Source organism: Chionomys nivalis, chromosome 5 (assembly GCF_950005125.1).
Source record: "Chionomys nivalis chromosome 5, mChiNiv1.1, whole genome shotgun sequence".
NCBI classification, from domain to species: Eukaryota; Metazoa; Chordata; class Mammalia; order Rodentia; family Cricetidae; genus Chionomys; species Chionomys nivalis.
The window spans coordinates 82926509-82938875 of NC_080090.1; the positions used below are offsets into that span (position 1 = coordinate 82926509).

The window sequence follows — 12367 nt, forward strand, 5'->3', positions numbered from 1 at the left end:
AGCTGGCTAGATTTGGAGCCTCATCATCTTACTTCCCAAACCCAGGCTCCTCTCCATCTCCTGCATTCCTCACCGCAGGGAGGTGAGTGCATGCCTGGCACAGGGCAGGGGTGAAATGGGCCTCAGTACCGAGGCAGCATTGCTCTGCAGCTCTCCTAAACTGTCAGAGACCCTGAAGCTGTGGACCTCACAGTCAAGATCTGCAGACACAGACTGCTACAGTCCTTGGCTGCTCCTCCTTCCCCTCTAGGGAAGAAGGGGGCCCTGCTCAGGCACCTCTGAGCTAAAACTGGGTTCTTCTTTTCCACTTGTAGCCCTGCATAGTCAGGTGGACAGAGCCAGGTCCTGGATGAAGGCCTGGACCTCCCTGAGGACAGAGCCCACCCAGGTACACATCCATTTCCTCTAAAATCGATTAATTCTGTCTTTCCTGTGTGTACCGGTCAGGATCAGTCAGGCCAGCAGTTAAGACACAGTTCCTAATGGCTCTTGTTCCATGAGTCCCCAAGGTACTCAGCTTGCTGGGGCTAGGCACTTTTGCCAAGCTTTGTTAGAGCTTGCTCAGGGCTGTGGAGAGCTGGGATACACCAGAAGCTAAGGGCTAGGACAGGAAGATCTGATGGCAATGGATGATAGACACAGAGCAAGGATCTGTGAGCTCCAGGCAGGAGCTGAAACCACCTAGATTCCCGAAGTTCAAGACCTGAGCCCATGACATCAACAGAGCAGACCCTGCAGACTGTGCCCTGTGGGCTGTGGCCAAGTAGAAAAGAGAGCCCAGAGCCACCAAGAACACACACCAGTTTGGAACATTAAGGGCAGAAGTTACAACCCAGCACTACGTCCTGGTAGCAGAAATTCACTTCCCTAAGCCTCAAATCTCCATGAACACAATGGGAATGCTATCCTCCTGTCCTAAGCATGGAATGTGACTGAGCATGCGAGATGCCTAACCAAGAGCTGGCCATCGTGCCAATCATTACTGTGATTAGAGGCTGGTACCAAATGAAGCTTTAAGGCTTCCTTGTACAGATGGGAACTATTAGTACAGCTACAGAGTTACATACTAATACTGTTAACATACATATATATATGCATACATATTATATATGTGTATATACACACATATATGCATACATATTATGTGTGTGTGTATATATATATACACACACACACATATATATTATACTAGTAGTACAACTATTAGTACAGCTTCCCAACACAACAGCAGCATTGAGCAGGGTACCTGCAATGAGCCCAGTACTGAGCTGAGGTAACTAGGAAGAAGTGCGCATGACTGGGGCAGGATTGGATCAGGTGATGTTGTGTTCAGTGGAAGATCCACACTTGACAGCAGTGATAACATTTAACATGGAATATGGATTCTAAGCCACCGCAAAGGCCTCTCGACCCCACTCCTCATGCCCTCTGCCTACCTTGGCCTTCTTCATCTCAGCTACCTCCGCTTGCAGCTTCTTCAGCTCCCTTTCGTAGCGGGACTGGTTCTTGAGTAGCCTGGCGTGCTCCTTTTGAGCAGCCTGTAGCTTCTGCAGGTCCCGGTTCATCTCCCGCAGCCTCTTCTCATAATCCGCCTTTATCTTGTTGGCCTTCTCCTCCGTGTAGCACTCCATGGTGCCTGAGAACAGTGAAAAGCAGTGCCGGAGTTCAGGCTCCACGGCTCCCACTAAATGGGGGCTCAGTGGAGAGACAGGCCTGGGGTTCTTGTTTTCTGGCTGACCTCTTCCCTGAGCCTACTTCTTCATTTGAACAATGAGGATGTGGGCTCAGCAGCCACCCTAGGCTCCTTCCTGCTCTGACATTCTATCGTTCAGTAGTGTTTTCAGAATGAGACTTTGGTCCCTGGAAAGGTGGTGCCAGCAAGAAGCAGATGGCTAACAAGAAGAGCTAGGGCAATGGAAATGCAGTGGAAGGAACACGCTGGCTCCTCACCAGATGCTCGCACCAGAATGCGACATCCCCAACTGCAGGTCCAAGACCAGCCCGACTTCCATTTTACACTCCATCTCTGAAAACCTCACCACCTCCTGCCCAGAGGCTCGGTTCCTAAGACACGGCTCCCTTATCCACCATGCCTCCTGTCCACACTACCTTTGAGATGCTTGAATCTGACCACATCTTACCACCTGTCCAATCTGCCTCCTAAGTGGTCTAGCCTCCACTTTCATCCACCTACACACCAGGCACACGCCTTCCTCGAGGGCTTAGCAGCTTCTGTTCCCTCTGTCTGGAATGTTCTTCCCACTGCTAGTTCTGCTCTTGGGCTACCTCATCTCTCTTGAGCCTTACTCCAAGGTTACCTTCTCCATGTAGCCCTCCATGTCACAGCCTGTGCCCCCCTAAGTCCCCCATCCCCTTTCCTTTCCATATTAACAAACAACCGACTTAGTTGTGCCAGCCCTGCTAGACATTCTGTTCACTATGTTGTCACCCTGCTAGAGTGCACACTCCATGAGGAGGATTTTACACACTAAAACAACTCTAGTCCCTAGAGTAACACCTGTTCTATAACATTCATCTAACACTTGCTAAATAAGTGGACGAGGAAGTCAATCACCCAACGAGTCAGAGCAGTAGAGGGGCACAGTTGAGAAATCTTATAAACTGGATATAGTGGGGTGGGGGGAGGTCAGGAATTGTCTTAGTCATATGCCTTAGGAGACAAAGGATTAAAGATTTCTAATGTATCACATGACAATCACTAGGGAGGCTGAGCAGAAAGACTGCCATAAGTTCAAGGCCAACTTGGGCTACTCTGTCTCAAAAAGGGGGGGCTTCAAAATGGCTCAGCAGATAAAGGCACTTGCTGCCAAGCCTGATGACCCAAGTTAAATCACTGGGACCCAGATGGTGGAAAGAGAGAACGGGCTTCTGCAAGTTGCCCTCTGACCTCTATATGTGTGCTATAATCACACACACACACACACACACACACACACGTAATTTGAAAACAAAAGTAGCAGAGAAGCTGGGTTAGATACAAGAACATTTTAACTATGGCAAAAGGTGATAGCGTGCTGGTCAAAGGTCCCTTGTGCAGAAGGCCAGGTGTTATCAGAATGATGCTGGGTGTCTTTTGACAGAGCAGGGGATCGGTCGGGAAAGAGAAGCATGGTGCCGGCCTCACTGAGGTTCTGCAGCACGCGGTCGCGCTCCAGCTGTGTGTCTCGGATCTTGTTCTGCAGCAGGATCAGCTTCTCCTCGTACTGGTGCTTGAGCGTCTGCAGCCGCCGCTGGCTGTTCTCCAGCTCGTCAATCAACTTCTGCTTGATCTCAATCTCACAGGTCAGGTCTGCCAGGTCTGCCTGGAAGTTGACTTCTGTGGGGCGGGGCCAGACAGAGCCAGACTCAGCCCCATGCTAGGGGCTGGGGCAAGGGAGCAGAGGTGACAGTGCAGGGTCAGGGGACATCCTCTGTCAGCAGTGAGCAATCAGTGACCAGAAAGGTAGGCAGAGGACTGCCAGGTGGGGCAATACAATGAGCAGCTTTAGAAATGCTCATCGGGTCTCAAGAGCTTGGGGGAGTCTAACGCCTTTCTCACCCTCATGGACCCATATGTCTATGTCACCATGATTGATGTCACGGGACCCTGCTTGGGTGAAGGAGGGTAAAGCGACTCAGAGCACCTTTGTAGGGCTACAGGTGAGATGATAACACGACAGAGCTGAAGGACAGATGTCTCCACATGAAGGAGAGGGTCCCGGCACCAGCCAAAGTCATTCATCCAGAAGGTTACCCCTTTCTGGATCCACCAAAGTGGGTCAGGAACCTCTCTGAGCATGCTCAGTGGTGACTTGGGGGTGGGGGTCTAATACCTTTGCACAAGGCAGGGGCGAGCACTGGCTTTATCAAGCCTTGTGAAGGGTCAAACTCAGCACAGTAGTGGGCATGTGAGGGGGCTAAGGATTCCCATCACTTGTCATTACTGTTGATTTTGTTGGCGTCACAGGCAGGAGTCTGAACCCTGTCTAGACATGCAGTCTCTGAGCACACTAGCCGGCCTACCCCACCCGATCCATCTGAACTTTTTCTTAGGGGCCAAGATCTGATTGACAGCCCCACCATGGACTGGCCACCAGCGACTCATCTCCCCAGTCCTGGCCCACACACCCTTTTCTTCAGGGTCGGAGTCTGAGTCTACCAGGCTCTCTTCGCTGCCCGAGTCTTCATCCTCATCCTCACGCCCTTCCTCCTCCTCACAGCCGCTCTCGTCTCGCTCTTCCTCCTCCTGGGCACAATGTACCATTAGGGCTGCGCCTGCCTCATGAGATGGGAGCCCCAAGACAGAGATTGGGCCACACAAGACTTCAGGGGAATCAGCAGGGGTGGGAGCCAGCCACACCCTCCTCTGGGAAGACCATCCACTGCTAGTAGCCTGGGTACAGTATTTGTGGAGGATGTTCAGTCTAGCATCATCCATTTGGGATGAAGCAAAGGCCCGAGGGATGGAGATCATCATGGTAACAGTCAGCATTATCGAGAAACTCAAGGATCAACTAAAGGCAACTCTCTGGCCCGGCCCACACACGCTGATGGAATCTCTACCTTGACAGGAACATGGTGGCAAGCCCATGATGAAGCAGCCGGGGGAGCCCTCACCTCTTCAGCCTCGTTCTCAGTCTCCTCACTGTTTTCCTGATGGAGTTTTGCCCTCTTTTTGAAGGCTTCTTTCTCTGGGCTGCTTAGGGAATGAAAATGAAGCCGGATTAGAAATTAGCACCACAAGCCGGGCGATGGTGGCGCACGCCTTTAATCCCAGCACTCGGGAGGCAGAGGCAGGCGGATCTCTGTGAGTTCGAGACCAGCCTGGTCTACAAGAGCTAGTTCCAGGACAGGCTCCAAAACCACAGAGAAACCCTGTCTCGAAAAACCAAAAAAAATAAAAAAAAGAAATTAGCACCACAGCATGGTGGTGATGGGACTCGGTTCCTGCTTTGTAGGGAACATGATCTACTCCTCCAGTACCCACCCCCAGTCCTGCTCTATCTCCTGGGATTAGCCTTACGGAAAAGCACACAAGAGAAGGCTGGGGAGGCATCTTCGCTCCACATCGAATAAGTGCATTCTGGTGATGCCCCTAAGAGTGGGGTGAGGCTGCATAGGGGTGTTCCTCCCTGTACATGGGGCAGGGAGCAGTTCTCGGATGGTGTGGGGGAGCACCTTCCAATGTTCTTGCTGCAGGGAAGGTAGTGACATCCCACTTACCTCTTCCTCCGCTGTCTGACCTCTTTCTTTTTCAGCCGCTCCAGGTCTTGCTTGGCCCTACGGATCACTTCTGAAGCATCTTCCATGGAGCTGGCCGGGCTGCCCCCAAAGGCTGGACCTGCTGGAGAAGCTCCCAGGGAGTAGGGATTGCGAGTGGAAGCCCGTGAGAGGCTTCGGCGGAGAGACTCATTCATGGCTTCACTCTCCAGGAGCTTTGTTCTGTGTGGACAGAGTGAGTGGGTGGGGCCCGGTGAGCCATGTAAAATTAGCCTCGCCAAAGCCATCCAGCCTGCTCACACTGGACGGGCCTACTCACCGCAGCTCCTCAATCTCCCGGATGTAGTTCTGAATCAGAGCACCAATGGCCTCATTGCCATCACCTGAACGGAGAAGACAGGCACAATAAGGAAAACAGGTGACAACAGCAAGGACCGAGGCCATGGCTCTAAGACTGGTGGCCTTGCATGTGCTTCCAGCATGGTAGCTCACATGGACTTTTCCATAAGGGAATCTATGTGAAGGAAATACTCGAACATGACCGTAGTTGTATCCAAGCACTGTTGGGTAACGGCACGAAACTGGAAACAATCTAAACATCCGTCAATAGTGGCTGTTCAATAAATTATTCAACATCACATATGGAGCATCATGCAGTCATTTAAAAATTAAGTGGCTTTGAATATGAAGATTGTATAAGACACGATGCTAAATGAAATAAAGGAAGTCATAAAATAGAAAGTATGACCTCATCTACAGAAAATGCAATGCATATTATCTGCACGCACAAATGATATATTCAAATGCATTTATACTCAAAACAAATGTGCTGAGAAAGTGTGGGAAAACACGCACTGGCTGCGCAGGAAGGATCCTTCTGAAAGCAGAGGGGATGTGGGTGGAAGGTCAGCTGTGGGGAATTTCATCTTTTGCTTAATACACTATGTGTCTCTTACATGTTTAACAAGAAAGCTATGAGTGTGCCATGCTAAATTTCTGGGGAATGCATAAACAAACTAATCTATGCTTTGGCTGGCCATCACAGCCTGCTTGATACCAGGGGTCAGGAGTGGTAGCAGGCATGCTACTGTTCTGAGCTAGTTTGCTGTACCCAGACTTACCAGCCTTGGCCAGAAGCAGGTTGGCCTCTTGGCTCATGAGTTGTGTGACCCGGTTGTTGATGGCATCAATGGCCTCCTGCATGGCCTTCACTCGAAGCCGCAGAGCCCCATTCTCCTTCTGAAGCATGGCATTCTCCCGAAACAGGTCACTGTAGCCCTCAGCACCGTCTTCCCCAATCACCCGCTTGCCCTGGGATGGAGACAGGCAGGGAGCAGTCAGGAGCTAAATCTCATGGGAGGGGTACAGTGACAATCTTCTACCACCCGTCCTGAGCCTTTCCCAGGGCAGAGCGGCATTTCTGGTCTCTCCCTTTCTCCAGGTTTCCTAATATAGTTCCTGTCTTCCAAGGCTCAGAAGCTGACACAGCACTCGATATGGGGGCTCACTTCTTTTTTGTTTTTTGTTTGTTTCTGTTTTCTTTTTTGTCTTTCGAGATAGAGTTTCTCTGTGTAACAGTCCTGGCTATCCTGGAACTTGCTTTGTAGACCAGGCTGGCCTTGAACTCACTGAGATCCACTTACATCTTTGCTTAGTCAAAGAAGAGGATTACTATAAGGGTAAGGCTTTAGAGGTGTAGAATTTGCTACCTCTTCATTGCCTTGATTCTGTCTGTGTCCTGAGCTGCAAAGGAGGTCAGTGCCTCTTAACAGCTTATAGACAGGATACGATTGCAAATGCAGTTTGTTTGGGCTTGAATTATGAAATTTCTTCATGTAAGAAACACTGCTCCTCACTCCAGCCAACTTAGTGCCAGTTGTTGGCAGAGACAAATTTTTTCACAGAAGTTGAAACTTCCTTCTTAGCTTTCAGAAAAGCTGTCAAACAAGTTGCATTCTTCTGAAACCAATTCCAAACTCACCCATCTATGTGATAAATCCAGACTAGGGGCCGCCAGCGGGTGACGTCAGCCTTGGCTACATAGAATTAGACACGCCCCCCCCAGAGCACCTGTTTTCACCCTTTCTGTTGTTTTTATATGGCTTACTCTCTCTACCCCAGAATGCCTGCTGGCCTCCTCCTTCTGTTGATACATCATTCTTTTAAATATCCATAAAAGGCCCATTCCATAAAGCTCTTCCTGACCACCTGGGCAAGCAAGCTGGCCGCTCTGCCCCTGCAGCACCCTGTGCCTTCATTGTCAATGACTCCACCATAGTGGTGTGGTCTCATTGATTCCAACACAGTATATTCAGTGGACATAAAAGCACCTGGGAAGTACCTTCCCTGAATGAAAGACCCATGCTACAACAACAAGGTGCTCTAATTCGTAGACTTTGTATTCTAAGTCTAGATGGCTCAGTCTGAGCTGGATTCACCCTAAAACTCAGGACTAGGAACTATATCTGATGCACAGTGTTGTCTAGCAGACATGATGGGTGGGTGATGGGAAGGCGGGAGGCCTGCTCAGGACCTGGTTGTGGGATGCTACAGGGCAAGGTGTGGAGGGGGGACCAGCTCCTTCTAGGAGAGCCTGGGGGAGCCTGGGGGTACTCACCGCTTTGTACTCCATCAGTTCCATCTGTAGGCGTGCGATCTCAGCTCGCAGTGCGCTAATCTGCTGGCTGGTCTTGTCCTGGTTCACCACCACCTTGTTTTTGATGTTGCGAGCCCGGTTGGCATATTTGAGAGTGTTAAGTGTCTCCATGAAGTCCCGATCCGAGGGGCTCACACAGGCGATCATGATGGTCTGGCTAAGGGTGCAACCAGGCTGGGTGAGAACAAAGGACAAAGCCAGGCCCACAAGTACTGTTCCAGAGCACAAGTTCTGTTTCACCCTGATCCCCTCCCCAGTTTAATGCTTAAAGGACCTGGAACTTGGGGTGTGGGACCCTGGACCACCTGGCCAAAGAGGAAAATCCTTGAAAGCAGCTAGCAAGGGTGATGACTAATTGTAGAATCCCCTGCTTGGCAAGGTAAATATGTCATGGCCTCTCTGAAGGCCTGACACTTGCCATTTCTTGTCTCTCTGGGCTATGTGGCTTCCTTTAGGATTGTCTCTCACTGTTGTGAGGTAATGAAACTCAGTCTACCTAGCCACAAGTCACTGAACAAAGTGCCTGCCTCTAGTCTGCAGCCTAGGCTGAGAAGGCCCCCTAGGTCCTGGGAGTCAGGCCCTAAGCCCACATCAGTATTCTCCATCTAGGAACTTCCCACCCTTCCTGGACATGGGTCATCAGATACCTGTTGCCCCCCAGAGAGTCCTGGAGCAGCCGAGTGAGCTTGGAGTCCCTGTAGGGCACGTGCACCACCTTCTTGCTTTGGTCTCCCAAGGCGCTGATCACATTGCCCAGGGCCAGCTGTGGGAGAGAGTGCCTGAGCTCGAGAGTCACACAGGGCGGACACAATCTCAAACATCTATACCCGCTGCCTCCAGCAGCACTCAGGCTCCTGGGCGGGTTTATACACTGGCATGGAAACTGAGACCTGAGGGCGAAGGAAGACCCAACAGGAGTGAGGAGGAAGAGGAGGTGGAGGAGGAAGATGAGGAGGAGGTAGAGGTAGAGGAGGAGGAGAAGAAGGAGGAGGAGGAAAGAGGAGGTGGAGGAGGAAGAGGAGGAGAAGAGGAAAAGGAGGAGGAGGAGGAGGAAGAGGAGGAGGAGGAGAAGGAGGAGGAGGAGAAAGAGGAGGAGGAGGAGAAGAAGAAGAAGAAGAACAACAACAACAACAACAAGAGCTAGAAGAAGCTCGAAGAAGCTCGAAGAAGCCTGGGCAGCCATTGAAGTACACAGCCTGCTTGAGCCTGTGCCATTTGGCTCTGTGTGCCTACCAGACCACAGTTGATGGAGATGCCCTCCTTGGCCCGTTCGCCTGTGGCCCCTGTCCGCTTCAGTCGCTCGGAGCCAGCCAAATCCACAAAGTGAAACTTAGCAGTGAGAGTCTCATATTCGGTGCCCGTGGGGGCCGCTCCATCCGGAAGCCCAGTCACCGTCTCATTCACCTGCAGCAGAATGTGACATCCGGCTCACCCAAGATATTCCTCTGCTGGCCTTCCACCCCTCAGCACCACCATCCGCAAGAGTGAGGGTAGACTGCGCAGTACCAAGCCCGCATGCGTGCAGAGCACCTGAGATCAAACACTGTATATTGATGATCATTACTCCATTGCATAAATGGGTGAGAGGCTGAAGAGGAAGAAAAATTGAGTGGAAGAGACAAGCCCCATCTCTGGAGTGCTAGTTTAGTCCCATGTTAATCCATCCAGTCCCTGGGATACACCTAGAGTGTGTAGCTCCTGGGCCCCCAAGAGCACCTCACCAGGTCAGGCTGGGCACACACGCGCATCTGGCACAGGTGGATCGTGAAGATGGCATGGGACCGGGAGCTCTGAACGTTCATCTGGGTGCTGGCTGTGGTGCGTGACAGGGCGCCCTGCTTCAGGCACTGGATCAGCTGGGGACAGATGCAAAGAGAGGACTCAGGACTCACGTGCTGTAGGGCTCTGGCCTTTAAAGATGCCCATGTATACGGGTGCTCACCTCCTCCTGGGAGTTGATGAGACGAGACGTGACGCCTGTGGTGTAGATGCCACCGTTGGCATCCTCATGGATCTTGATGTTGGACCTGCGGTGGCGGGCATCGGGGTCACGGGTGCTATCAAACAGGTCAAGGATCTCTTCATTGTAAAGCTGTGATGGGGAGGAAATCATGGCTGGGCTCACATGGTCCATGCCTCCGAGCCCCAGGGGCTTTCTTGTGTTTATATACCACCTCAATTTGCTAAAGTGGAAACAAGCTCTGGAGTTTAACTCGCTGAACCCTCGTCCTCCTAGACGAGGCTCCCCATGCTGCTCTACTCCCTAAGGAACAGCATCCAGCAGCTCTCAGCTCCAGAGGGAGGCTGAGGCCAAGGACAGAGGGATGCAAGTCCTAGGGGTAAGGGATGGGGAAGACATGAGCCTGAATTGGGAGGATCTCATTACATTGTCAGTCTGGCAGAGATGGCACAAGGCTGTGATTTCAGATGAAGGAAGGCAAAGCTCCAAGAGTCCAGGGAGACACAAGCTCTGAGCACTGTGGTCCCTGAGGTAGAAGTGATGACATCTTTGGATGGGGAAAGGATGGCTATGTGCCTTGCCCAATGCTCAGGAGCAGAGGGAGCAAGGAGGGGCACTGTGGGTCAGCCTTCTGTACCGGGTAGTCAAGCATGGCCAGCCCATTCGGATGTCTGCTGAGGGGAGTGCTGTGATTGGAGCTGTGGGGAAAGGCTATGAGGTCAAAGGTCGGGGGCAGGGGCAGGCAGAGTGGGAGAGGGCATTAGCTAATAAAGTCCGATAGAACCAGAGAGCAGGGCACTGCAGCCCACGGACATCCAAGGCTTTGATGGCCTTAAAGGGCAAAAATATCCCACAGGAAGGGGAAGAGGAAACAGAAGGACAAGATGGTGGAGATGAGAGTGCCATGGTGTCTGTCTATCTTGTATTGGGTAGACACACTGTATCGGTTAACCCCTTGGGATTCACTCTCTGGCCTGAAATTTACTAGTGTGTTCTTTGAAGTTCTCCATAGCAACGAGAAGAAAACAGAGAAAAACTCAATAATATACAGACAACAAGAAACACACACTCGTGTAAACAAACACGTATACATACATTCACACACAAATGTACACACTCGTGTACACACATGCTTATTCATGAACACGTATGCAACCACACATGAGCATACATACATGCATATATATACAGATGGAACCCAAAGGACTAAAATACAGGTCCCTGCTAAGGAAAGCAGTAACCATGGGTGCACAGGAAACAGACACTGGGGCAGTATACAGGGACAAGTCTCAGCCCTGTCCATCCCTCCAAGGGCAAATGAAGTTCAGTTAAAACCTCAGGGTTGGGAGGGGAGGGACGGGGTGGTTCTGAAGCCACCAAACACATCAGAGCAGGGTTCGTTGGTAGGGAAAGTAGATGCCGAGAATCAGAACTGCCCAACCACATGTTTCAGAGGGGCCAGGTCGGGTTCCTGTGAGAAATACCAAGGCAGATCACCTTCCTGGACCTTTCCCCTCATGAGGGCCATCTCCAGGATAGACAGAGCACCTACTTATGGGATGACAGACGACAGCACAGCACAAATGTGAAAGAGGCCAGAGATGCCCCCATGCACTCCCCAAAGCTTGTGGCTTCACAGTTGAGGCTGAGACCTCCAAAGCTGGAGGACTAGAAGGAAGGAAAGCCTCTGTTGGAGACCCTTCTGTAGTGAGAGGCCACCATTCATCTTAGTCCAAAAGACACAGGTACGTGCTTGGAGGCAGAGGAAGGGCCTGGTGGGGCCAGAACACAGTGACAGAGCAGGGCTCCTACCACATTCTAGGTATAGGCTTTCACGCCAGATTCACTCATCCCTAGAAAGAGGTCAAACCCACTTTGCAGAAGTAGAGCAGAATGCCCACATGACCTACCCTAGGGCAGAGCCAGAAACAGCCAGGGTCCATCTGAAGCACGAAACACTTCAACTACCCCCAAGTGTTTCTCTAACCCTTGCTTAGATACTCCCAGCAGTGGGGAACTACCCTCTGTATCTGTCTCCAGGGTTCCCTAGGCTCATTTCTCGGCACTGTTGGAGCCTCCAGCTTCCATGGCCTTAGGTTCCAACACATCTCCTTCCCGACCACCCTCCAAGGCCATAGTACCTCCAGGAATTGAGCGCTGACTTTGAACTCAGGCCCAGTGACGCCCTGCTCCTGTGCCCGCCGCTTGCGTTCGTCGATGCCCCTGAAGAGGTGTGCAATGGCCCTTGGGATGATGCCCTGCTCCTCTTCTGATGTCACTGTGTCAAAGCCAGTGCCCATAGTGTATGTCTTCCCAGCTCCTGTCTGCAATGGCAAAGACAGAGAGCACGTGGTGACCAGTGCCCTCTGGGGAACCAGCAAGCCTTGGCTTGGGCTCTTACCCATTACCTCCAGTCAAGTTGCCCCTTTTCGAACCCAGAGTCATACCCTACAGAATTCTCTGATGAAAGCCCTGACTCAGCTCACCAGCCATACACTCATAACTCAGACACCAGACAAAACTGCACAACT

At 51.5% G+C, this 12367-nt stretch overlaps 1 protein-coding gene across 8 annotated transcripts in view; it reads right to left on the reverse strand.

Moving 5' to 3' along the window:
* Kif21b (kinesin family member 21B) overlaps positions 1-12367 on the reverse strand; it is a 47401-nt gene that overhangs the window by 21387 nt on the left and 13647 nt on the right. For 4 of the 8 annotated variants that reach the window (XR_009057120.1, XM_057769249.1, XM_057769251.1 and 1 more), the window contains exons 3-15: positions 11978-12160; positions 9819-9968; positions 9598-9732; positions 9110-9280; positions 8524-8639; positions 7838-8033; positions 6342-6531; positions 5540-5603; positions 5224-5442; positions 4618-4699; positions 4129-4246; positions 3146-3337; positions 1437-1636 (exon numbers count right to left, since the gene is read on the reverse strand). Coding sequence is in view for 7 of the 8 variants with exons in the window: in XM_057769249.1 (XP_057625232.1) it covers positions 1437-1636; positions 3146-3337; positions 4129-4246; positions 4618-4699; positions 5224-5442; positions 5540-5603; positions 6342-6531; positions 7838-8033; positions 8524-8639; positions 9110-9280; positions 9598-9732; positions 9819-9968; positions 11978-12160 (2016 nt within the window). In the remaining variant the exon portion in view is untranslated. The remainder of the gene's footprint in view (positions 1-1436; positions 1637-3145; positions 3338-4128; positions 4247-4617; positions 4700-5223; positions 5443-5539; positions 5604-6341; positions 6532-7837; positions 8034-8523; positions 8640-9109; positions 9281-9597; positions 9733-9818; positions 9969-11977; positions 12161-12367) is intronic. The other 4 variants (XM_057769253.1, XM_057769250.1, XM_057769252.1 and 1 more) reach the window with 1 other exon arrangement.